General features: G+C 49.9%; 1 protein-coding gene across 1 annotated transcript; it reads right to left on the bottom strand.

The window, feature by feature from the left end:
- Window positions 1–296: 296 nt before the first annotated feature.
- ROPN1L (rhophilin associated tail protein 1 like) lies at window positions 297–21,105 on the bottom strand. The gene is made up of 6 exons (XM_027125323.1): window positions 20,860–21,105; window positions 20,376–20,550; window positions 16,178–16,301; window positions 14,828–14,989; window positions 4,345–4,520; window positions 297–473 (listed from the first exon to the last, which is right to left on the bottom strand). The coding sequence occupies exons 2-6, from the start codon at window positions 20,504–20,506 to the stop codon at window positions 377–379; spliced, it is 690 nt and encodes a 229-aa protein (XP_026981124.1). The 5' UTR covers window positions 20,507–20,550; window positions 20,860–21,105; the 3' UTR covers window positions 297–376.
- Between the last annotated feature and the right edge of the window lie 1,911 nt (window positions 21,106–23,016).

The raw sequence follows: 23,016 nt of genomic DNA, 5'->3' as shown, positions 1-23,016 counted from the left end.
TCACAGAGAAGACCCAGCTTCAGCGGAACACTCTTCTCCCAGGGAGCCTTAGGTGTGGCTGCCAGGGAGCAGGGGGCATCTGCCTTCCTGACGCTACAGCTGATTTTAAACTGCCCATTCCCCTTCCTACTCTGCAGCATCCAAACATTGTTTTACTCAGATCATTTCACTGCTGTGAATGTTTTGCATTAAGGTTCTTAGGAGAACACGGTGAAGAATAATCATTAAATAGGGCCCCATGATGCACTGGTCACATTCCATTAAAAGAAAAACTCACACTACATATGCATGTGGTTAATGACAAGTTGTATTTGATGCCAAGATTTTAAAAAACACTATTTTGACATTAAAATGTGTTCTTCTCTGTATTAATGGCCTATGTCTTCTGAGTTTTCTTTTCGAGGTTTTCTACATTTTCCTTTTTAGAACGAAGAAAATCTGAAAGTCCTATCATGCCATCCTTTCTAGAGTCTCTAAATTGGAAACAGATAAAGACACTTATTAGTAATTTCTTACTGCACACAATACAATTTTTATGGAATACAGTATAATTTATAAGTTTTACCTTAAAAAATTGATAATTTATGGTCTCAAATCAGTAATTCTTACCTCTAAAAATAAAGCACTCTATTCTCTTTTACAAAAAACGCACATATCTTTCTAGGTGAAAAACTCAGTACTATGTTTGCAGTTTTTTCTTTATTGACAACTCAAATTTTAGTCACTAGTGTAACAAAAGTATCTTTCTATTTTAAGCGTTGGTCCAGTAAAACTCAAAGGACTGTCTTAAGTCTATGAAACTTTGGCACTGATAAGAGTATATCTTTTGATTTTTTATCTATAGATAAAAGATGGTGAACATTAGTAAATTTCTACTAGCAACTTAGTAGATGTAAAAACACTGAACTGTAACAATGCTGATTTCCCACATCAGTGGGAAAATTAGAGCTGTCTTGAGGGCTCATATTTAAAAGTAAAAGGAACACAAGTTAGCGGTTCTAAAATATATTTTACCGTAAAAAGGAACCATCTCTTACGGGCCCAGGGGAACCACACCTGTGGGAGAGCCTCCCACTGTGGCCGCTTGGCAACGGGCCGGGAGGATGGGGATTGGACCATCCTCTGCTCCGGAGCAGGGGAATCCCGTTATTGTCTGTATTTTCAAACACCAGGTTATAAACCCCGACCTCCCAGCCGGCAGTTAAATGCCCTTCTTTTTACCTTCAGCCCCTCCCTGTGGAGGTCAAGCCTACCTCCCCGTTCCTGGGAGTGTGAGCTGTACCCGCGTGGGTAGCTGGAGGCAACACTTCAGCTCCTCTGTCCCCATCACTCCTCGGAAATCACCGGTGCCAGGGGCACAGTGACCTCTGTGGCCAGCGTAAGGGACAGCTTTGGGGTCTGCCGCTCTGGACAAGGCCCCTCACTGCCCGCCCCCTCCCTCAAGCCTTTCCTGGCGTCACTTCCCCCGCTTCACTCTTCCTGCTTCAGGTCCTCCTTACTCACTGCCCCCACCTCAAAAAGGCTGGACTCCCGCTGCCCCACCCTTGGTGCTCTCCTCATACTGGGATGCCCGGCGTCCCCCTGGGAGGATCCCAGCCTGGGTCTGAGCTCCCTGACACGTCCTGCAGCACCCCCCGCCCCGACCCCGCCACAGGCCCATCAACTCACAAGTACTGCCGCCCCCAGGTCCTTCCTGGGAGAGACACAAACATCCACCCGGGCGGGAGCCACTTGGGCATCCTGGAAGGCTCTCTCCCCTCACTACTCACCTCCAGTCAGCCACCCAAATCCAAGCAGCACTAAAAAGCCTCTCGCTTCTTTGTCAGCTCTTTTCCAGACCTTCGCAGAAACCTCCTAGCTAGTCCCCTTACATCTGCTGCTCAAGGGGTCTTCTAACCAAAATTCACCACCACGCTCCCTAAGACCTTCTATGGATCCCTAGTGCCACCAGACATAACCCGAACTCCTTAGAGGCTCCCGTGTCCCGCCATCTCCACCACCCGTGGGGTGCATTCACCGATGTCCCCACAGCACCGCTCCGCGTGCAGACGCCACCCCAGGCTGCTGAACCCGCCGCATGGCTGTGCTCCACGCACAGCACGGACGACGGCTTCACGGTGGGACCCAGGGCGGAAGGTGCTGCCTCATGGGCAGAGCCCCTTAGGGGAGGCCTTGCTGAGCTGAGGACCCTCGGCAGCTGTGCAGATGGGCGGGGTGTCTGAGGCCAGGGCAGAGGCCTGGAGTCGGGGCAAGCTTTGTTTTCTCCAAACCCAGGGCGGCGTGTGGCAGAAGCGCCGCGGGCGGGAGAGACGCACAAGCAGCGCTCACCAGGCAAACGGTGGCGGATCGGGCAGGAATCAGCCCCTGGGCGCGAGAGGCCGGGAAGGCGTGGCGGGGACGTGACTCGAGTCATCATTCCCGGGGACGGTGGCCGCCGTGTGGGGAACGGCCGAGCTGGGGAGGTGCAGGCGGGAGAACCGGTGGGGCCAGAACCAGGGGCAGCAGCGGGTCCCGGGGGGAGGGGTCGGGGGGAAGGGGCTTCCGTCGAGAGTCACCCACGTCTTGTCCTGACCTAGTGGGGGGACGGTGACGCGGTCCACAAGCGGGGAAGCAGAACTGCGGAGGGGAAGGTCCGGGAGATATGGAGTTCTGTTGGGACGTGTTAATAAGCCTGACGTGTGCACCGGACCCACCTACACGGCCGAGGAGAGGGCGAGCGGGCGCTGTGACATCCGAGTGTGGAGGTCAGCAGCCAGACTGGGGCCGCGTGCCAGGAGGGGCTGGGGTCCCCGTGGGAGGGGACAGGAGAGGGGAACGGAGGGCCGGGCTCGGAGGCTGGCCACAGGGAGGGGGACAGGAGGGCTCTGGTCAGTGCGTGAGTGTGAGCCGCTCTGGGGCCTGGTCGGGGACGGCAGCAGGGGCAGGGGGCGGTCCCCAGGTCAGACGGCTTTAGCAGGACGCCAGGCCCCCCCTCGGGCTCGTCCTCGGTGAGCGGGCGGCACGAGCGGGCGGCACGGGGCGGCGGGGCTCAGGAAAGAGGAGGATCAGGGAGGGGCGACCGCTGGCAGCGGGCAGATTCCCCTGGGACGGGCGAGGAGAGGGCCAGGGAGTCGTGGTGTCTGGGGAGACGGGGAGGCCCAGGAGGATGAAGGAACCGCGGCCGCCAGACGGAGGTCTGAGAGGTCAGAGTGCGGGGCCGGCCGCAGGTGTGTGGAGAGGCGGAGAGAGACCGAGGCGCCGCAGCTTCGAGGGGGAGGGGAGAGGTTGCCACGTCGGTGGATGACGGACCAGAGGGAGGAAAAATGGGAGGACGGGGTCTGGAGGCCCAGTCCGGTGGCGGGTCCTCAAGGGGGTGCGCTTCTGAAGGGAGGAGGGGAGGAAGGGACAGGGAGGGCTGAGAGGTCAGCTCCGGGGCACCCCAGACGTGGGCGGTTGGGGACGGTGGAGGGCACCGAGCCTGGGAGGTTGTGATGGGCCTGCCGGGCGTGGGCTCTCAGGGGCCAGGCGGCGGAGCTGTCACCGTCACCAGCTCCCAGCGCTGGCTCTCTCGTGATCTGAACCCCCGACTACATCCCGGCACAGAGGCGGCACTGGGAGGCCTGGCGGCCTGGGGCGCTGCCCTTTCATCGCAGGGCCTCCTCCTCCCTCTTGGCTTGCCTGAAGCAACACCGTCACCACCCTTAGAGGGGCGGCCCTCCCCCCGCGTCCCCCCCCGTTAGAGGGGCGGCCCTCCCCCCGCGTCCCCCCCCCCGTTAGAGGGGCGGCCCTTCCCCCGCCCAGAGGGGCGGCCCTCCCCCCGCGTCTCCCCCATTAGAGGGGCGGCCCTTTCCCCTGCGTCGCCCCCCTTAGAGGGGAGGCCCTCCCCCCGAGTCCCCCCGCCGTAGAGGGGCGGCCCTTCCCCCGCGTCCCCCTCCCCCACACACAGGCAGCACAGCACGGGGCGGGGGAGGGCAGAGGGCACGGGGTCTCTCCTCACTCACGCCCTCCACCTGCAGGGACCCATTCGGTGTTTCATCGTTGAGAAATGTATTCTTACTTTTGAACGTGCCCCCGTTCTAAACCATGTGACATCCCGTGTTTAAGAATCAAGATGCGTTTTGGATACATGTTTCTTAAGGACGAGATAAGTTGTCTCCCTCTGGAGTCTGCAGAGACCGGCACAGCCTCCCGAGGCCCGGGTATCCTCAGCATCACTGAGTGACACCTCGGGGCACAGCGTGTGCCGCCTTCCCTTCTACAAAAGGCCGGATTCGCGGGTACCACGTTATCTGAGAGCAGAGAAGAATGGGAAGAAAGAAGTCCCGCCACCGAGACACCTGCGTTCCTGGGCCCTCGAGCACTTACATGCTGTTCTTCAGAGAGGAGAGGTAGGACTCCGTGTCTGATGCAGATATATCCCAGTCGAGTCCCGACAGGTAACGGTAGACGTAGGAGAAAGTCTCAAAGGGAATGCGCGCAGGCCCCCCCTCGGGGTCAGCAGTCAGGATCTCACACAGGTGCTTCATGGCAGTGTTCAATGACTAGAAACACCACAAACCAGGTGGAGAAACGGTTACTACCGGGATTCACTAAACTGAAAGGAAAGACAGCAGCAGAATAAACACCTGAGTACATTTTACAGAAGTTCTCTCAAAAGTACATCCTCTCGGTGTGAATTAAGAACTAGGGGAATTTATAATTGCCTTAAGAAAGAAAAAGAAAAGGGTTGATCGAGATGTATTGTAATTGGCCTGAAAAAAATTTGATTCCCAGATTTTATTTTATTTATTTATTTTTTAAATAGAGTTAATTATTTTATTTATTTATTTTTGGCTGCATTGGGTCTTCGTTGCTGCACGCAGGCCTTCTCTAGTTGTGGCGAGTGGGGGCTACTCTTCATTGCAGTGTGCGGGCTTCTCATTGCAGTGGCTTCTCTCATTGCGGAGCATGGGCTCTTGGCATGCGGGCTTCAGTAGTTGTGGCACATGGGCTCAGTAGTTGTGGCTCACGGGCTCTAGAGCGCAGGCTCAGTACTTGTGGTGCACGGGCTTAGTTGCTCCGTGGCATGTGGGATCTTCTTGGACCAAGGATTGAACCCATGTCTCCTGCATTGGCAGGCGGATTCTCAACCACTGTGCCACCAGGGAAGCCCCCAGATTTTATCTTATGTTAAATGGGAAGGACTCTTACAGCAGAAATTAACACAACACTGTAAATCAACTATACCTTAATAGAAAAAAATCTAATGAGGAAAAAAATAAAAGAATTAAAAATTTTTTTAAAAAAATGGGAATGACTTGGGACATCCCTGGTGGCACTAACATCGAGCAGCTGCCACTGTAGGGAGGACAGAGCTCAGACAGCAAGCCTAGGAGACAGACTAGAACCCTCCAGAGAAGCTCCCATGGGAATGAATCTGGGCTGCACTCACAAGGAGAAACAGCAAGAAAAAACTGGTGGGATGGCTACAGAGGACAGTCCCCAGGGGAAAGGTGCAGGTTTAGGGAAAGTCGCACGCAGACCTGCTTGACCAGAACAGTGACTGTGGGGGAAGTACATCCCATGGCCTCAGGGACACGCAAAGGGCCGGAGCCAGCTCTGTGTACATTTTAAACCACACATTCATTCTCTCTCAGTGTCCGCGGGTCAGGAGCCTCGGCACTGCTTCGCCGGGCCCTCTGTGAGGCTCCAATCGGGGGGCAGCAAGGGTTTGGTTCTCATCCAGAGGCTCGACTGGTGAGGGATCCACTTGCAGCCGCCCTTAGGGAAGGGCAGAACTCACTCCCTGGGGCTGTAGGACTGGAACGGGGCTGGACTCTTACTGGCTGTTGGCCGGAGACCCCCCTGAGCTCTGAAAGGCTGCCTGCAGTTCCCGACACGGGGGTCTCCCTGAGGTCCTCTTACAACACAGCAGCTTGCTTCTTCGAGCGCCAGGAGCTGGACCAGGTTCTCATGGTCAATATCAGAGAAAAATCACCTGTGCTTCCGGCAGCAGGAGAGGAAAGGCAGGGGGACTGAAATGAGGTTCTTGCACAGAAGTTGCGAATGGCTGGCACCCTCCACGTCCCAGGGACCCTCTGAGAGCCTGACTTGGCATCTCATTTACTCGTTACGGTAACCTCATGAGATGAGGCCAAGGGGGCCCAGAGAGGCTAACTTGTCCCAGGTAAGCCAGCTGGGACGGGACGCAGGCAGCCAACCTCCTGAGCTTGGCCGTGACCACCACATTCCACCACCGCCAACAGTCACTGGGCTGGCTCGGGGAGCGAGTGACAGGGCTTACACGTGCCTGGGTTCCAGGCATTCGGCTGGACCATAGGAGCACATCTCCCCCATCGCCATCAGCTGGGACTCGGGGCGTCTGCAAAGCTACCAGCCATGCCCCGCCCCGCCCGACAGCCCTGCTGAGACAGAATGCACTGGGGCGGGGCTGGGGCAATGGCGCAGTCCTGACGTTAGCCCAACTCTGCGGGCAGAACGATGCTCTAGTTAGAAAAATGACGGCATTCATTTCTCCAAGGAAAACTGCCCACACCGGGCCCCCGATAGGCTGTCCTGAGGGAGGACTTGGTGAAAACAAAATTGCGTATTTTACTGGCTCCTTGCTTGAAACGTCTCAGGGACGCATTGCTACATTAGATGCTGCTGTTTTAGCCCACACAGCGGAGGGCAGTCGTCGCGAGGGTGGGACCTGGGGCGGTGGGGGGAGGTAGCTGGCGAGGAGCCTGCACAGGAGCGCTGGGTGACTGATGTTCCAGCACTTCCGAGGAAGAGCTATTTAAGGAAAAATCACATCAAAGTGTTCTGGCATCACTTCCCTCTGCAAAGGCGAGATGACATTACCAGTGTTGACGTTTCTGGCAAAAAAGATTTGCAGCAATTTTTACACCCTAAAGGATTCATGAGGCACCTTGCCTGGTTTGGGGACTTTGTTTCCTACAACAGATTTCTCACTTCCAAGGGTTGTGGGCTGTCAGGCTACTGGCTCACCAGCCACAAGGACGGACCCCTCCCTGGCCAGCGCCCCCTTCTCCAACCGCCTGCCCATTATTCCCTGGTTGGAAATTCGTCCAGGAGGAGGTGGCTGCACTGTCTGCAGCCCAGAGTGCACGCCTGAGCCGGATCTCAAATCCAAGTGGAGACGTGTGAGAAACACGGGCGCTGCGGCCTCCTGAGCATCTCCAGCGCCAGTTCCGTGGGTTTTTCCAGTTTCAGAATTACAGCTGCTCTCGTGACGACACCATGAGCCACCTCACAGCTCCCACCACGTCCCTTTTAGCTGCAGGAAAATAGCAATGTGGACAATGTCCTGATTGACCCTTTGAACAGAGTCAGGACCATGGGGGTCTCTCTCCTGCCCTGTGGCCTGAGCTCAGGGTCACACAGCGGCACTGACTCCAAATCTCAGTTTTAAAAAGCCTACAACACAGAATTAAAATGAAAAAGGGGAAGTAACAACTGACACTGCAGAAATACAAAGGATCATGAGAGATTATCACAAGCAACTCTATGCCAATAAAATGGACAACCTGGAAGAAATGGACAAATTCTTAGAAATGCACAACCTTCTGAGACTGAACCAGGAAGAAATAGAAAATATAAACAGACTAATCACAAGCATTGAAATTGAAACTGTGATTAAAAATCTTCCAACAAACAAAAGCCCAGGACCAGATGGCTTCACAGGAGAATTCTATCAAACATTTAGAGAAGAGCTAACACCTATCCTTCTCAAACTCTTCCAAAATATAGCAGAGGGAGAGACACTCCCAAACGCATTCTACGAGGCCACCATCACCCTGATACCAAAACCAGACAAAGATGTTACAAAAAAAGAAAACTACAGGCCAATATCACTGATGAACATAGATGTAAAAATCCTCAATAAAATACTAGCAAACAGAATCCAGCAGCACATTAAAAGGATCATACACCATGATCAAGCGGGGTTTACCCCAGGAATGCAAGGATTCTTCAGTATACACAAATCATTCAACGTGATACACCATATTAACAAATTGAAGGAGAAAAACCATATGATCATCTCAATAGATGCAGAGAAAGCTTTCAACACCCATTTATGATAAAAACTCTCCAGAAAGGAGGCATAGAGGCAACTTACCTCAACATAATAAAGGCCTTTTATGACAAACCGAGGGCCAACATCGTTCTCAATGGTGAAAAACTGAAACCATTTCCACTAAGATCGGGAACAAGACAGGGTTGCCCACTCTCACCACTCTTATTCAACATAGTTTTGGAAGTTTTAGCCACGGCAATCAGAGAAGAAAAAGAAATAAAAGGGATCCAAACTGGAAAAGAAGAAGTAAAGCTGTCACTGTTTGCAGATGACATGATACTATACATAGAGAACCCTAAAGATACTACCAGAAAACTACTAGAGCTAATCAGTGAATTTGGTAAAGTTGCAGGATACAAGATTAATGGACAGAAATCTCCTGCATTCCTATACACTAATGATGAAAAATCTGAAAGAGAAATTAAGGAAACACTCCCATTTACCACTGCAACAAAAAGAATAAAATACTAGCAATAAACCTACCTAGGGAGACAAAAGACCTATATGCAGAAGACTATAAGACACTGATGAAAGAAATTAAAGATGATACAAACAGATGGAGAGATATACCATGTTCTTGGACTGGAAGAATCAATACTGTGAAAATGACTCTACTACCAAAAGCAATCTACAGATTCAATGCAATCCCTATCAAACTACCACTGGCATTTTTCACAGAACTAGAACAAAAAAATTCACAACTTGTATGGAAACGCAAAAGACCCCAAATAGCCAAATCAATCGTGAGAAAGAAAAACAGAGCTGGAGGAATCAGGCTCCCTGACTTCAAACTATGCTACAAAGCTACAGTAATCAAGACAGTATGGTACTGGCACAGAAAAAGAAATACAGATCGATGGAACAGGATAGAAAGCCCAGAGGTAAACCCACACACATATGGTCACCTTACCTTTGATAAAGGAGGCAAGAATACACAATGGAGAAAAGACAGCCTCTTCAATAAGTGGTGCTGGGAAAACTGGACAGCTACATGTAAAAGAATGAAATTAGAACACTCCATAACACCACACACAAAAATAAACTCAAAATGGATTAAACACCTAAATGTAAGCCCAGACACTATAAAGCTCTCAGAGGAAAACATAGGCAGAACACTATGACATAAATCACAGCAAGATCCTTTTTGACCCACCTCCTAGAGAAATGGAAATAAAAACAAAAATAAACAAATGGGACCTAATGAAACTTAAAAGCTTTTGCACAGCAAAGGAAACCATAAACAAGACGAAAAGACAGTCCTCAGAATGGGAGAAAATATTTGCAAATGAAGCAACTGACAAAGGATTAATCTCCAAAATATACAAGCAGCTCATGAGCTCAATATCAAAAAAAAAAAACAACCCAATCCAAAAATGGGCAGAAGACCTAAATAGACATTTTTCTAAAGAATATATACAGATTGCCAAGAAACACATGAAAGGACACTCAACATCACTAATCATTAGAGAAATGCAAACCAAAACCACCATGAGGTATCACCTCACACCAATCAGAAAGGCCATCATCAAAAAATCTACAAACAATAAATGCTGGAGAGGGTGTGGAGAAAAGTGAACCCTCTTGCACTGTCGGTGGGAATGTAAATTGACACAGCCACTATGGAAAACAGTATGGAGTTTCCTTAAAAAACTAAAAATAGAACTACCATATGACCCAGCAATCCCACTACTGGGCATATACCCTGAGAAAACCATAATTCCAAAAGAGTCATGTACCACAATATTCATTGCAGCTCTCTTTACAATAACCAGGACACAGAAGCAACATGAGTGCCCATCGACAGATGAATGGATAAAGAAGATGTGGCACATATATACAATGGAATATTACTCCCCATAAAAAGAAACGAAATTGAGTTATTTGTAGTGAGGTGGATGGACCTAGAGTTTGTCATACAGAGTGAAGTAAGTCAGAAAGAGAAAAACAAATACCATAAGCTAACACATATATATGGAATCTGAAAAAAAAAAAAAAAGGTTCTGAAGAACCTAGGGGCATGACAGGAATAAAGACGCAGATGTAGAGAATGGACTTGAGGATATGGGGAGGGGGAAGGGTAAGCTGGGACGAAGTGAGAGTGGCATGGACATATATACACTACCAAACATAAAACAGATAGCTAGTGGGAAGCAGTCACATAGCACAGGGAGATCAGCTCGGTGCTTTGTGACCACCTAGAGGGGTGGGATAGGGAGGGTGGGATAGGGAAGGTAGGAGGGAGACGTAAGATGAAGGATATATGGTGATATATGTATACGTATAGCTGGTTCACTTTGTTATACAGCAGAAACTAACACAAAAATGTAAAGCAATTATACTCCAATCAAGATGTTAAAAACAAAAACTAAAAAGCCTGCGACCCTTTTTGTTTCCTTATCCTCGCAGCTTTCCTAATTTACAACGTGGTCCTGGGGATTATGGCCAGTGCCGCAGGAAGACACACATTCTCCAGTTGGCCGGACATGGTGCTGGAGTGAAGCCAGTCCATCAGGCTGAAGGGACGGAGGGGCTACCAGGCCCAGCATCCGCCAACCCCACCCCCGCTTCCCCACAGAGGAGACACTCAGCCTGTGGGGCAGCGAGCCCGGGGGCCCACGATCAGCTGCTTGGTCAGCAGAGGCAGTTCCTAAACGTGCCTGCGGCTGGACGCCTGCACTCACGTCAGGGCCACATCTCTGCACTGGCCGCAGGGGTGGGCGTCTCAGAATGGACTCAAGAGGCCCAGCGGGACCCTGAACTGGGGGCCCTGGGGAGAGTGGCCAAGAGCGAGCCAGGTGCTGCCTGCAGCGCACAGGGCATCTCGACGAGTCACAGACAGCGGATCCAACAGGCGGAGTGGACGCCGTGGAGTGGACGGGGCAGCAGGAGTCTCTGTGGCGCGTGCGGGCAGAGCGGCCAGACTGCAGCTGGTCCAGAGCCAGAGCTGTTGGGAGGCTGACACAAAGATTTCTGGGGTGCGGATCACGTGAGGACATAAAACGGTATCAGTGGGAAGGCCTAGGAGATGTTACTCTCTGACACGGTGTCCCAACCTGAGGGCGGCGCACTCCCTGGGCTACAGGGGTATCCTCAGGGGCCCCTCCATCCCCCGCGTCTACCGGTGGCGGCACCTCCGGAGCCCGTGGTCTGAGTCCGAATCCTGCCCGACCACCTCCACCTGCGGCGCCGAGCCTCTGCCCACAGCTCGCCACCCTGCGATTCGAAGAACAGGACTCTCCTCCAAGGGCTGCTGGGAGGACAAAAGAGAAAACAGACAAAGGGCTCCGAACATCCCCGCACCTGGTAAGAACCCTAGAAACGCTGGCCGTTCGTAAGCAGTACGTTCTGATGGGAAATTACGTGACACGCGCATATGTTGGCAGCTGTACACACGGAGGGATGCTCTCGTGAATGAAGTGCGAAGGCTTTTCAAACCCGAACCAGAGGCAGGTGGGTAGTTTGTCATTACGGGCTTTGTCAGTCGTGTGTGGGTGCAGTGGGGACTTGGGCCACAAGTTTTTACATTACAAAAAAGATGTCCATACTTCAAAAAACAGATGACAAATGTTGATCCACCTCTTAAATGCTTAGGATCCCCGATGGGGCTGCAGAAACCTAAGGTGAAGGTCACAACACAGACTTGTTTTCGCTTCGCCCGGCAAGGGAGAGGTGCCCACAGACACGGCCGGCCCCCGACGCTCCCCCACCCCGTCTGAAGCGTCGATGTGAGAACCAGAGCAGCGCTCAGGGCTTCGATGATGTACCCGACGTCCCTCCACGGGCAGGGGCTGTCGGGACGCTCGGCACTCAGGGCGAGGCCCACAAAAAGCCTCACTGACAGACGTCCGTGGAAGGAACAGAGGGTGAACGACGTGTGTGGCTCAGACATCTGAGGTTCCAGTCTTTGCAGAGAACTCGGTTCATCTGACTAGAGTGGCTCCGAAGAGCAACTGAAGAGCCACAAGCCGTGAGACGCCGTGGAGTGGGCGGGGCAGCAGGAGTCGCTACGACACGTCCAGGCAGAGCGACCAGCGTCCAATTTCACAGCAGTCCTGTGTGCGACGAGGTGGACAGCAGTGACCCACGAAAGAGTCCTCCTCACCTCGCTTCACTTCTTCATCCGCTCCTTTGTGAAGGTTTTCTTTTTTAAGCATAAAGACAAATGCTAAGATGCCAAATTAGATGAAGAAGCGTCTCCCAGAAGTCACAGCACTGTGCTCCGGGGGCATCTCCAAGCTACCCCGCCAATGCGGGCACTCGGTGCATCAACAAAACAAGTGCCGCCTTGGGCCTGGCTCCTCCTGGCCCCCGTGGACCCAGAGCACGGCTGTCAGCCCTGCACTCGGGGTACGGGGGTGGGCAGGCCAGGGCAGAGCTGGCATCTCAGGCTGCGAACTTCGCCTGGATATGAAAGTATGAAAGGTTCCCCGCTTTCCACAGTGAGAAGGGGGCCACTGGCATCAGGAGAGAGTCAAAGGCCAACAGCAAAGACTCCTGGCAGAGGTGGCTTCCTCAGGGGGCAGGCCAGGGTCCCACACTGGCTGACGGGGATAAGTGACACGTTATAGGAAGACTAGAGAAGCGTGTGTGTGCTGTTTCCCTGTCCCTTCCCCAGTAGTCACTTCAGAAAGGAAGCTCCATCCTTAACAAATGTCTCCATCTAGTGTCACACCCCACACACAGTAAGAGGTCTTATCTTACAAAACAGGCTTGGTTTGGTTTGAAATCTAATGGCTGATTCTCCTGAGTAGGGAGGTAGAAATTACAAAGATGGATCCCCAAATATGAAATAGTCTAATTTCTCATCATTATAAAAATCTAAATTTCACAACTAAGTTTAGAGGAGCAAACCATAAAATCAAATATTAGTTATTAATTTTATATTATTAAAATCTTGCTTCCAGAGTTCCAGATGAACAAAGCAACATAAAATTTCCTCCAGTAGGGCTTCCCTGGTGGCACAGTGGTTGAGAATCTGCCTGCCAGTGCAGGGGACACGGGTTCAAGCCCTGGTCCGGGAACGTCCTACATGCTGCGGAGCAACTAAGCCCGTGCGTCACAACTACTGAGCCCGTGAGCCACAAATACTGAGCCCGTGAGCCATAACTACTGAGTCTGCGTGCCACAACTACTGAAGCCCGCGCATCTAGAGCCCATGCTCCACAACAAGAGAAGCCACTGCCATGAGAAGCCCGCGCACCACAACGAAGAGTAGCCCCCGACCGCTGCAACTAGAGAAAGCCGCGCGCAGCAACGAAGACCCAATGCAGCCAAAAATAAATAAATTTATTTTAAAAAAAATTTCCTCCAATGAAACCCCGCTGGGATTCTCCCTGGTGGCCTCTGAGTCTAGAAGAGGGAACTTGGTCTGAGGTGTCCAGCCCAGGGCTGACCGCTCTCTCTATGGCTGACCGGAAACACCGCCTGTGGGCAGGTACACAGCAAAAGGGAGCGACTAGCCTAACACCCGACTTTACTGGGGTTTCAGAGGTTCTCGCTGGGACCACTAACAGAGCAGTAAATTGCACTATATTCACACAGCAGAGATGAATGAACCACAGCGTCTGTAATGATACAGATGAATAGAGAGAAATCTACTTGGCAGTGAAAAAAAGTTCCAGAAGATTAGTAACAACATAAAGTTAAAACCAACTAAATGATGTATTTCTTGCGGTCCATATGGGATCAATGGGAAGCGTGAGATCAGGGGAGCTGATGCTTCAGGTGTGGGCGGCAGGGGGACGGGTTGGAGGTTAGTTGCCGGCGTTTAGTTGTGTTAGTGGTCACGTGAGGTAGTGTTACATAAAGTAATTCTTAAAAGTTAAAACAGAATTAAGGAGGCTGATGCATGGACCCGAGACGAGGGCACCCCATGAAGTGAGGACTAAGAGTTAGCCAGTTACGTGCTCTGGGGTCCAAAGACTGAAGGGAGAGGGTAGCAAACTTTGCTCGTCTCTGCAGTAAAGGGAGCTAGCTCTCTTTTCTCAACCCCTTTCTTCACAAACTTAAAGTGGTAACTTTCCCTGCACTTGACCCGTGTGCCTCACAGGGTGACTCAAATACTAAGGCTAAGGAGAGATTCTAGACTTCCACCCCCTCCCTACCACACCCACCTCCCTTAAGGAACGTCTGTGTCTTCATTCCTTTTTCTTCTTCGTCTTCTTTTTTTTTTTTTTTTTTTTTTTTTTTTGGCCGAGCCACCTGGCTTGTGGGATGATCATAGCTCCCCAACCAGGGATCAAACCCATGCACCCTGCAGTGGAAGCGCGGAGTCTTAACCACTGGACCACCAGGGAATTCCCTGTGTCTTCATTCCTAAGTTGTATGAGTTATACTTTTTAACATCAGCAAGGTATCTACAGTATTAGTTACTAATAACAGATTTTAACTAAAATAGAAAATAATCTTATGCCTCTTTGCACAGATGAGGGCAACATAGTATCATTTACCAAGTGACATGTAGTTTAATAAAAGTCACTGATGCATTCTCTTCTAAAAACTAAACACATTTTAACAGTATCTGTATGGTTTGTCTACTGTTAACATCTTTTAAATTGAGGCATTCATAAGTACTTAACTTCTGTACACTAAAGTAACTATAAGCCTAAAATACAATAAACATCTGAAAAAAATTGCTTTTCTAAGACAAGATTACTAAAGTAATGAAAGTGTTGCTTCGGTTACTGAAACACCTAAATCATTTTTAAGCCAGGCCTATGAGCACACAGAATTATTAATATTATTACTATGCTACTTGTAGGTACGTACCCCACCAAGCATGCTGCATCCAAGCGCTAAAAATTTTATCTCCTCAATTTTGTCTTCGCAAGGATCCAACTGCAAGAGAGCTCTGAACTTTTCTACCGGCAGGCACAGATTTTTCCATTTCTGCTCAAGATCTGCTAATTCCACATATTCCTTGTGGCTACACTGTTTAGAAAACACAGCATGACACAATCTACGTTAAGTTTAAAAGCCCCAAGAAGTAACAGAACACTCTTGAAGACTTAAACAGAGCACCCATCCCCTTTCAAAGATGAACTCTGAATTCACTGCACCATTAGCCCTGGGGAGGGGAGGGGGGGATGTGTGTGTCTGGGGACAGGGGATGCTGCACAGGCAGAGAAGGGGGCTGGGAACTAGAGACTGGCAACAAGTTACTTCTCAAGAGAAAAAAGGACTGGGAAACAAACATGGCATAATGTTATGACTTAATAAAATGGGCACACAGACATGGCGTACATGATTCTCTATTGTCTGCCTGAAATACTTCACAATACAAATAAAACTCCAATAAATCAAATAAAATCCAACCCTGAAACATGCTAACAGTTAAATGGGGTAAATCTCAACACTGAAAATAAATTTATTCCTTCTACTCTTTTAGACAACTTCGTGAAAACTGGTAACTCCTGTGATCTGCTAGCAATATTCTGCGTGAAAGAGGTTTGAGCAACTTTAGCATGTCTTTTCCCAAACTACCCCTTGCAGTGATTATTCGTTTTCCCTTAAACTAGACATGGGAAAATCTAGAAAAACTAGAAATGGGAAAATCTCGTTTCCAGAAGTCACTGCACCCCGAACAGGAACACAGGACTTCGAGATGTATAATGGGGACGAGTCGCTTTAAAACTCAGGGTTATACCACTGAGGTTGTTTTTAGCAACACAGCCCAATCATTCAGATAAAATACACTTTCTATGAACTTTCCAAGTGAGATGGTGGGTCTCGAGGGCTCTCAGGAGGGCTGGAAGCCAGACGCCCGAGGGCAATCTGTCTTTCAGATGAAGGAGGTGGCGGATTATCATGTTAGCATAGTTTTTACAAACACATATTTCAAGAAGGATCTTGCAACTCCCATGTCTAAAATTTCATATTTTCAGATATTTTTCTTAGTCTAGCAGCCTCTTGCATCTGAATTCAGTATTTAAGAGAAATTATATTTCTATATAATCATGAGTAGCTATCTTGGGTTCTTTAAACCAGAGAGAGGCCCTGAATCCAAGATTCCTTCTTTGAATAAACCTTGAAGGTTTACTGCAGGGAAGGCGGGGCTTGCATGGAGCTTTCTGTGGCGTTTTATCTCAAGTTCAGCTGACTGATAGCAAACTCTTATACCTGCTTGTGCAAAACTTTAAGGAGTCCTTGAGTCAGGCCTGTGTCTGTTTTCTGAGTAGCCATGGGTATTTCGATTCTGTCTTTTACAGGAAGTGGATCTCCTCTTGACAAAGCTGAAAAATACCTAACAACGACAGACATCTCTGAAGGCTCATCAGCACACAACCAGCCCCTGAATTCATGTACTTCTGTCAATGAACCCAGAGGGCGACAGTGACGAGGGAGGACAGTGCTGGGTGCCCTGGCCCAGCTCCTGTCCCGGCTCCTCCACTCAGCTCTCGGACTTCACCTCCACCCGTGCCTCAGTTTCTCTGTCTGCACCGCATGGACAATGGCAGCCCCGGTCTCAGGGCCCCGGTAACAGGCGCTACACTTATCCAGCGAACGCCATCAGAGTCCTGAGACTGCCAGGGGATGTGGAGGTCGGGGCCCCGCATGACCCGAGTGCAAGGTCATGGTCCGTCATGCCACTTTGACAGTTGAGGGTCTTGGCCTTGCTTTTTGAGGGGCTTGATTTCAAGCATCTCTGTGCCTATTCAGCTCTAAGGCACCCGGAGCAGGGAAATCACTGTTTGGCTAAGTCAGGTGCGGACCTCCCCCTACCCTTCACTTTTCCTGCCTGTTTTTTTTTTGTTTGTTTGTTTTTTAGTATTTTTTTCCTTAATTGTTCCTTTCTGGGACACGGATATTACTGCTTAAACTGGGAATAAGCTGGGGCACAGAGACAGTTTGGGGCAACAAGTCAGGAGGGGGTGTACACCTGGGCTCTGGCTGGAGGGGGGCAGGGTGCCAGGCAGGGTCCTTCTGTGAAACTCACTCCCCTTGGGCACGTGTCAGCCGGGGCCGGCGGCTGAAGCCACATCATTTGCTGCCCCCATGACTTTACCTCCATCAAAGAAATGACATATCCAGGAAAACAAAACACTAAATCATCCAGGGCCACAGGTAATAACTTAAAAGATATGAGTAGGGCTTCCCTGGTGGCGCAGTGGTTGAGAGTCCGCCTGCCGATGCAGCGGACACGGGTTCGTGCCCCGGTCTGGGAAAATCCCACATGCCGCGGAGCGGCTGGGCCCGTGAGCCACGGCCGCTGAGCCTGCACGTCCGGAGCCTGTGCTCCGCAACGGGAGAGGCCACAACAGTGAGAGGCCTGCGTACCGAAAAAGAAATAAAAATAAAAGATATGAGTAATGATGGCTACCAAAGGGGAAATGGTGGGTGGGGAGATAAACTAGGAGCTTGGGATTAACATACACACTACTCTATGTAAAACAGATAACCAACAAGGACCTACTGTAGAGCACAGGGAACTCGGCTCAATGTTCTGTAATAACCTATATGGGTAAAGAATCTGAAAAAGAATGGATAGAATCACTTTGCTGTACAGCCAAAACTAACGCAACACTGTAAATCAGTTCTACTCCAATAAAATTTTTAAAAAAGATATGAGTAAATAGAGACATCTCTGATGTAACAAAATGTAGATAAATAGGTATTTGTTAGGCTAACAGAAATGTTATATCTCATCCCCTTCTTCTCTCTCCACCCCTCAAATTTGACTTTGTTTTCACGCTTTTAGGACAAGTCCAGTCATATTTTGTGAATTTAATAGTCTGAGAGAAAGCTAAAAGGCAGGCAGTTAGACAAACGTGGACCTCAAGACCTACAGGGCCAGGTTGAGGGGGTGCTTCACTTTGCCATGTTCCGAATTAGGGTTTTCAATGATTTCACGGACTTTACTCCTCACCACGCGTCAAACCAATCACCAGGCTCGGCCCAGCCTCTAGCGCAGCGCCCCTTCCCCAGGAAGGCACTGGCAGCGTCTGGAGACACTTCTGGTTGCCACAAGTTGGGGTGGATGGTGCTTCTGGCACCTGGTGGGGGCAGGTCAGCAGGCCGCCAAGAACCCTCTAATCCACAGGACAGCCCCACGCCCCCCAAAGAGATGTCACTCCAAAGCAGCCATAGAGCTGAGGTGGAGGAAGCCTGCCTGAGTGGCCAGGCCAACTTGTGTCACATGCCCTCGAGTATAAGGCGCACGTGAGCACAAGCCTTCAGGACTCAATGACATCATCATGTACAGCCAATTAGCCGCTGCGTCGTGGCAGAGGCTGGGGGTGAGGCTCGTCTGAGAAGAACCCTCCCCTGAGTGCGTGCTGGAACCTTCCACAGCAGTCTCTTCCAGACGCACCCTGGCTTTCTGCTTTGCTTTCCGCTGCTTTTCCCTTCCTGTCGTGGCCCTCATGTTATACGCTGTTTCCTCTTCTGCCTTGTCTTAACCCCAATCACTACAAAATCTTTCAAAGACCAATTCACCCTCTTCTGGATGACATCTCTCCCTAACAGATTCTGTTCTGAGAGAGTTGGGACACATGACTAATGCTTGCTTTTTCTCCTAAACTCCAAAACTGCTCTTAAGAGTAATTAGCTGCATGGAACATTCAGAAATTTCTCGATTAAGCCTTTTAAATTAAAGTGAAGCTTAAAATAGTTGTCTCTAAAGTGTTACCAAATGTAATGTTCCAAGAAAAAAAAAAGATTAAATCTTGGAATGTTTGGTAGAGAACAAATAAACTCTTATGAATCAGTTGTATCTCTTATTTAGGCTTGAATAATGGTTAATACTAGAGGCCACAATTTTGGGCAAGAACCTTGAGAGAGTCTTTCAGAAGCAATAGACAGAAGCATTTGTCAGAAGGCAAAGTGCTGGATTAACCAGTAGCCTCTGGTGGCAGGTGCAGTAAGGGCCCCAAAGACATCCTCATCCTAATCCTGGAAGCTGTGGATCTTCTTTTACACGGTAACAGGGAGTTTGCAGATATTGAGTGAGGATTTTTTTTTTGCAGTACGCGGGCCTCTCACTGTTGTGGCCTCTCCCGTTGCGGAGCACAGGCTCCGGACACGCAGGCTCAGCAGCCATGGCTCACGGGCCCAGCTGCTCCCTGGCATGTGGGATCTTCCCGGACCGGGACACGAACCCGTGTCCCCTGCATCGGCAGGCGGACTCTCAACCACTGCGCCACCAGGGAAGCCCGAGTGAGGATTTTGAGATGGGAAAATCATCCTGGCTTATCAGGATGGTTCCTAAATGCAATCACAAGTGTCCCTAGAAGAGGGAGGCAGAGGTAGATGTGAGGATGCCAGTATTGGCGATGGAGGTATGCCAGGAGCCAAACAATGCAAGGAATGCAGCTCTAGAAGCTGGAAAAGGCAAGGGGAGGGATCAGACTCTCCCTAGAACCTCCAGAGAGAGCAAAGTCCCACCAATATCTTGACTGTAGCCTGGGGAAACTGATTTTGGACTTTTGGCTTCCAGAACTGTAAGAGAATAAACGTTTCTTGTTTTAAGCCAACATGTTTGGTGGTTATCTGTTAACAGCAGTCATAGGAAACTAATTCACTTTGGTCACACAGTTTAGGGAAGGTCAGCAAAATTTGACGGGCTAGTTACTAAAAAATATTAAGTTAAATTTATACTGATTCTTGGGACCACAAAATTGAGTTTCCGAGTCTGAATTTGTTTACTGAAAAAGGACAAAGAGCCTTCCTATAAAATCAACAGGGTTTATTTTAATGGTTCTAAGGTCTGTTGAGTTGTGACTTTTAAAGTATTAATGTCTGTTCCTGGAAATGGTTAGAATGTTTGCTGCAAGAAACTGCGAAGATTCATGTGTTGTGAACTAAGCTGGGCAGAGTTTGACCTTATAGCAGCCTTGGGATGGTTACCCCAACGTGAACCAGACCTTCTGGTTCCAATAAACTCAACAGGTACCTAATCCTGGAGGGTTCTCTGAAGACAAGGAACATAATCATAAGATTCCTCCTTGTAAAAATCATTTCACAAATAAAGAAACTGTGATAGTTTGACTTTGTAACACAATGCAGAAACTTTTTACCCTGTGTAACTGTTTTATAAATTTTAGTCTACCTGCATAAATACCACTCTCCAACAATGGAGCTGTCATTGCTTTGTAGATAAATGAGCACTTTGCAGTAATTTCTGGTCTCGTGGTCAATAAAACCATGATGTTTCCTAGATGATACTTTAAGGTGTAGATACCACCAATGCTAAAGTGAAAGTTTTGCCGGTACCCTAAGTGTCCCGAGCGTTGGACCACTGGTCCAGGAAGGATTCACTAGGCACGACTGGGCACGGGGACGGGCCGGCTCTCCCAGGCGCTGGCCCTGGGGCGCTTACCCCGCGGACCACTGCAGCACGTCGGCGGGCTGGGTGCGGATCGCAGCCTTGGTGAACTGCTTCAGGATGTCCGGCAGTTCCGGGGGAATGTGGATCTGCTGCGCGCAGAACATGGTGTCGGGAAGAGGCATCGCTCTCCGCAGACCAGGACCAAGCTGGGAAGAATCAAGGTGTGCTGCGGGGCGAGAAAGGGAGGGTTGGTCAGCCTGGGGCGCGGGGGAGACGCGACGGCCACGGGGCTCAGGGCCCGGGGTCCCGGGTCCGGAGTTTGGAGCCTGGGGGAGGACGGGGGTTTAGGGCGGGACCGAGGTCCGGGATCCTGAACCAGGTCGGGGTTCCAGGTTTAAACTGGGCCAGGCCTGGCCGCCCGCCTTTCCCCGGGTTTGGGGTGGGGCCGGGGCCAGGGCCCGGCCGGAATCCTAGGTTTGGGGGCGGGCCGAGAGGCCGGCTTCGTGAGGCGCGGACGGCCGACGAGGGCTCTTACCCGCTCCTCCTCGGGCTCCTCGTAAAATAAGGACCGACCGCCAGTTCTAGCAACAGCCGCGACACGGCAACTGGAGCTCAAGCCGCAGCTACTGCTTCGCAGCGGTATCCAGGCAACCGAGACACGCGCGGGCCCTGCTCCTCTGGCGTCGCGCACGCGCACAGGACCCGAGCCGAAGCCGGCCTCAGGCCGGTGCTGGAGGAGGGGGCGGAACGCGCCTGAGCACTGTGGCTTCGGCGCCCCCTCTGCTTTAACAGATAGCTCACAGCTGCACGAGCGGAACATTTCCCTTAGGAAAGGGCCTTTTGATAGATTTCCCACTGCCAAATGTGAGCGGCGAATTCCCAAAGGACCCCCCCCCCCACCTTTCCTTGGCATGGCCTCCGTGAAGCTCTGGAGCGAGATGCCTCGTAGACTCCAAGGTAGGAAGCCAATAAAGTCCTGGAGGCTGGTGTGTGCGCGCAGCACGGGCCTCCCTGAAGGAATCTGGCCCCTGCCTTCCCAGACTGACGTGTCTGTCCTAGACGTGTCTGACCTCGACGCCTTCGCAAGCGCTGTTCCCGTGGCCCAATCGGCACCACTTAGTGAACTCACTGGCAGTTCAAAAGCCGCTTAAGAGTTTAGACAGTGGGCAGTTTCCAGCTAAAAGAAGATTCTATTTAACTTGTTTTCCTAAGTCAGATAGGACGGTTGAGCCAATCTAATCGGGTCTAGGAGAAAATAAGCTACCTTTTCCGATACAACAGTTTTGGGTCCAGGGGTAGGAGAAACTGTTCCATTCTGGTGGATGCTGACCAGGGCAGCGTACAAGGTGTGAATCCTACCTAGTTTAGGGGTCTCCTGGCTGGCTGCTGCAGCTGCCCTTAACACCCACACTGAATGAAACAGGCCCTGAGACCCACCTCCCCTTGCTCACCTCTCGACACGAAGGTGAAGAACTAGAATGAGCTGTCTTCAGGAGGGGCCAGTGACAAGCCCTCCTTCCTTCCCTAGAGGTATCAACCCCCAAACACAACTTCTCTACTGGGCAACTTACCTACCAAATGAAGACACACACGTTTCCAAGTTAACAGCATTAGCAAAACTGAAAATAGGCACTATTTAATGTTGATGACGATATGGGGAAACGAGGAATCTCATACACTGATGAGAGGAGTGTTAATTATTACATTTGGGGGCAATTTGGCACTTTAAATATGTTTAATGATTTAGCAGTCTTACTTCTAGGAATTTATCCTACAGAAATACTAGTAAAGTAATATGGACAAAAAATGTTTACTATAGCATGTAATAAAATGGGTTAACCAATTGCCTTTCATAAAACTTAAATCATAATCTTATCCACACAATGGAATACAATACAGCTAAAAGTTTTAAATGGGATAGCTACTTATGTACTGACATAAAAAGATGCTCAGAAATATAAAGTGAAAGAAGCCACCTGCAGAGCAGCCCGTGTTGATAAGAGCATCAGTGAACGAATGCTTATGCACAGCACAGTCTGGAAGCAAACACCAAGCTACTGACAGTGCTCACCTCTGGAGGATGGCTTTCAGGTTTTATTTTAACCATATATACATTATTCTGATTCATTTATTTACTTACCCAACAATATTTATAGAACGCCCAATATGTCCCAGGACTGTCCTGGAATACAGTAGTAATCCCCAAATAGTTTTTTTTTTTTTCAATCTCTGGAGCTTACATTCAAGTGAGGGAAAAACATGCAAATACAAACAAGATAGGTAAACTGTACAGTACGTTAATACGAAAGAGAAAAATATAGCAGGAGACAGGAATGCCCAAGTAGCTACAATTTCAGATAAGCCTCCCTAAGAAAGACATTTTAGTATAGAAACGAGGAGGTTGGGGAGAGCTTGGAGGAAGAATATTAAGGCATGGCAAACAGCAAATGCAAAGGCCCTGAGGTTTGACCTGTTGTGGAAAAGGGGAGGCTGCCTGGAGCACAATAAACACAGGGGGTGATGGGGCAGAGGGTGTGAACTTGTGAAAAGTTCTGTTCTGATTGCTTCTATCTTCTAAGTGAAATAGGAATAAAAATCATCAGCCAAAAGTCAGGAAGGCGGAGAAGGTGGCACTTTGAGGAAGAGGAAGGTGTGAAATGGTCAAAGACAGTGTATGAACATAATACTTTTT

Source organism: Aethalodelphis obliquidens, unplaced genomic scaffold (assembly GCF_003676395.1).
Source record: "Aethalodelphis obliquidens isolate GAN/ISIS:26980383/991018 unplaced genomic scaffold, ASM367639v1 scaffold29, whole genome shotgun sequence".
In the NCBI taxonomy this organism is placed as follows: domain Eukaryota; kingdom Metazoa; phylum Chordata; class Mammalia; order Artiodactyla; family Delphinidae; genus Aethalodelphis; species Aethalodelphis obliquidens.
Note: the sequence above shows the minus strand (reverse complement) of the source record. Positions and strands in the feature narration are given on the sequence as shown.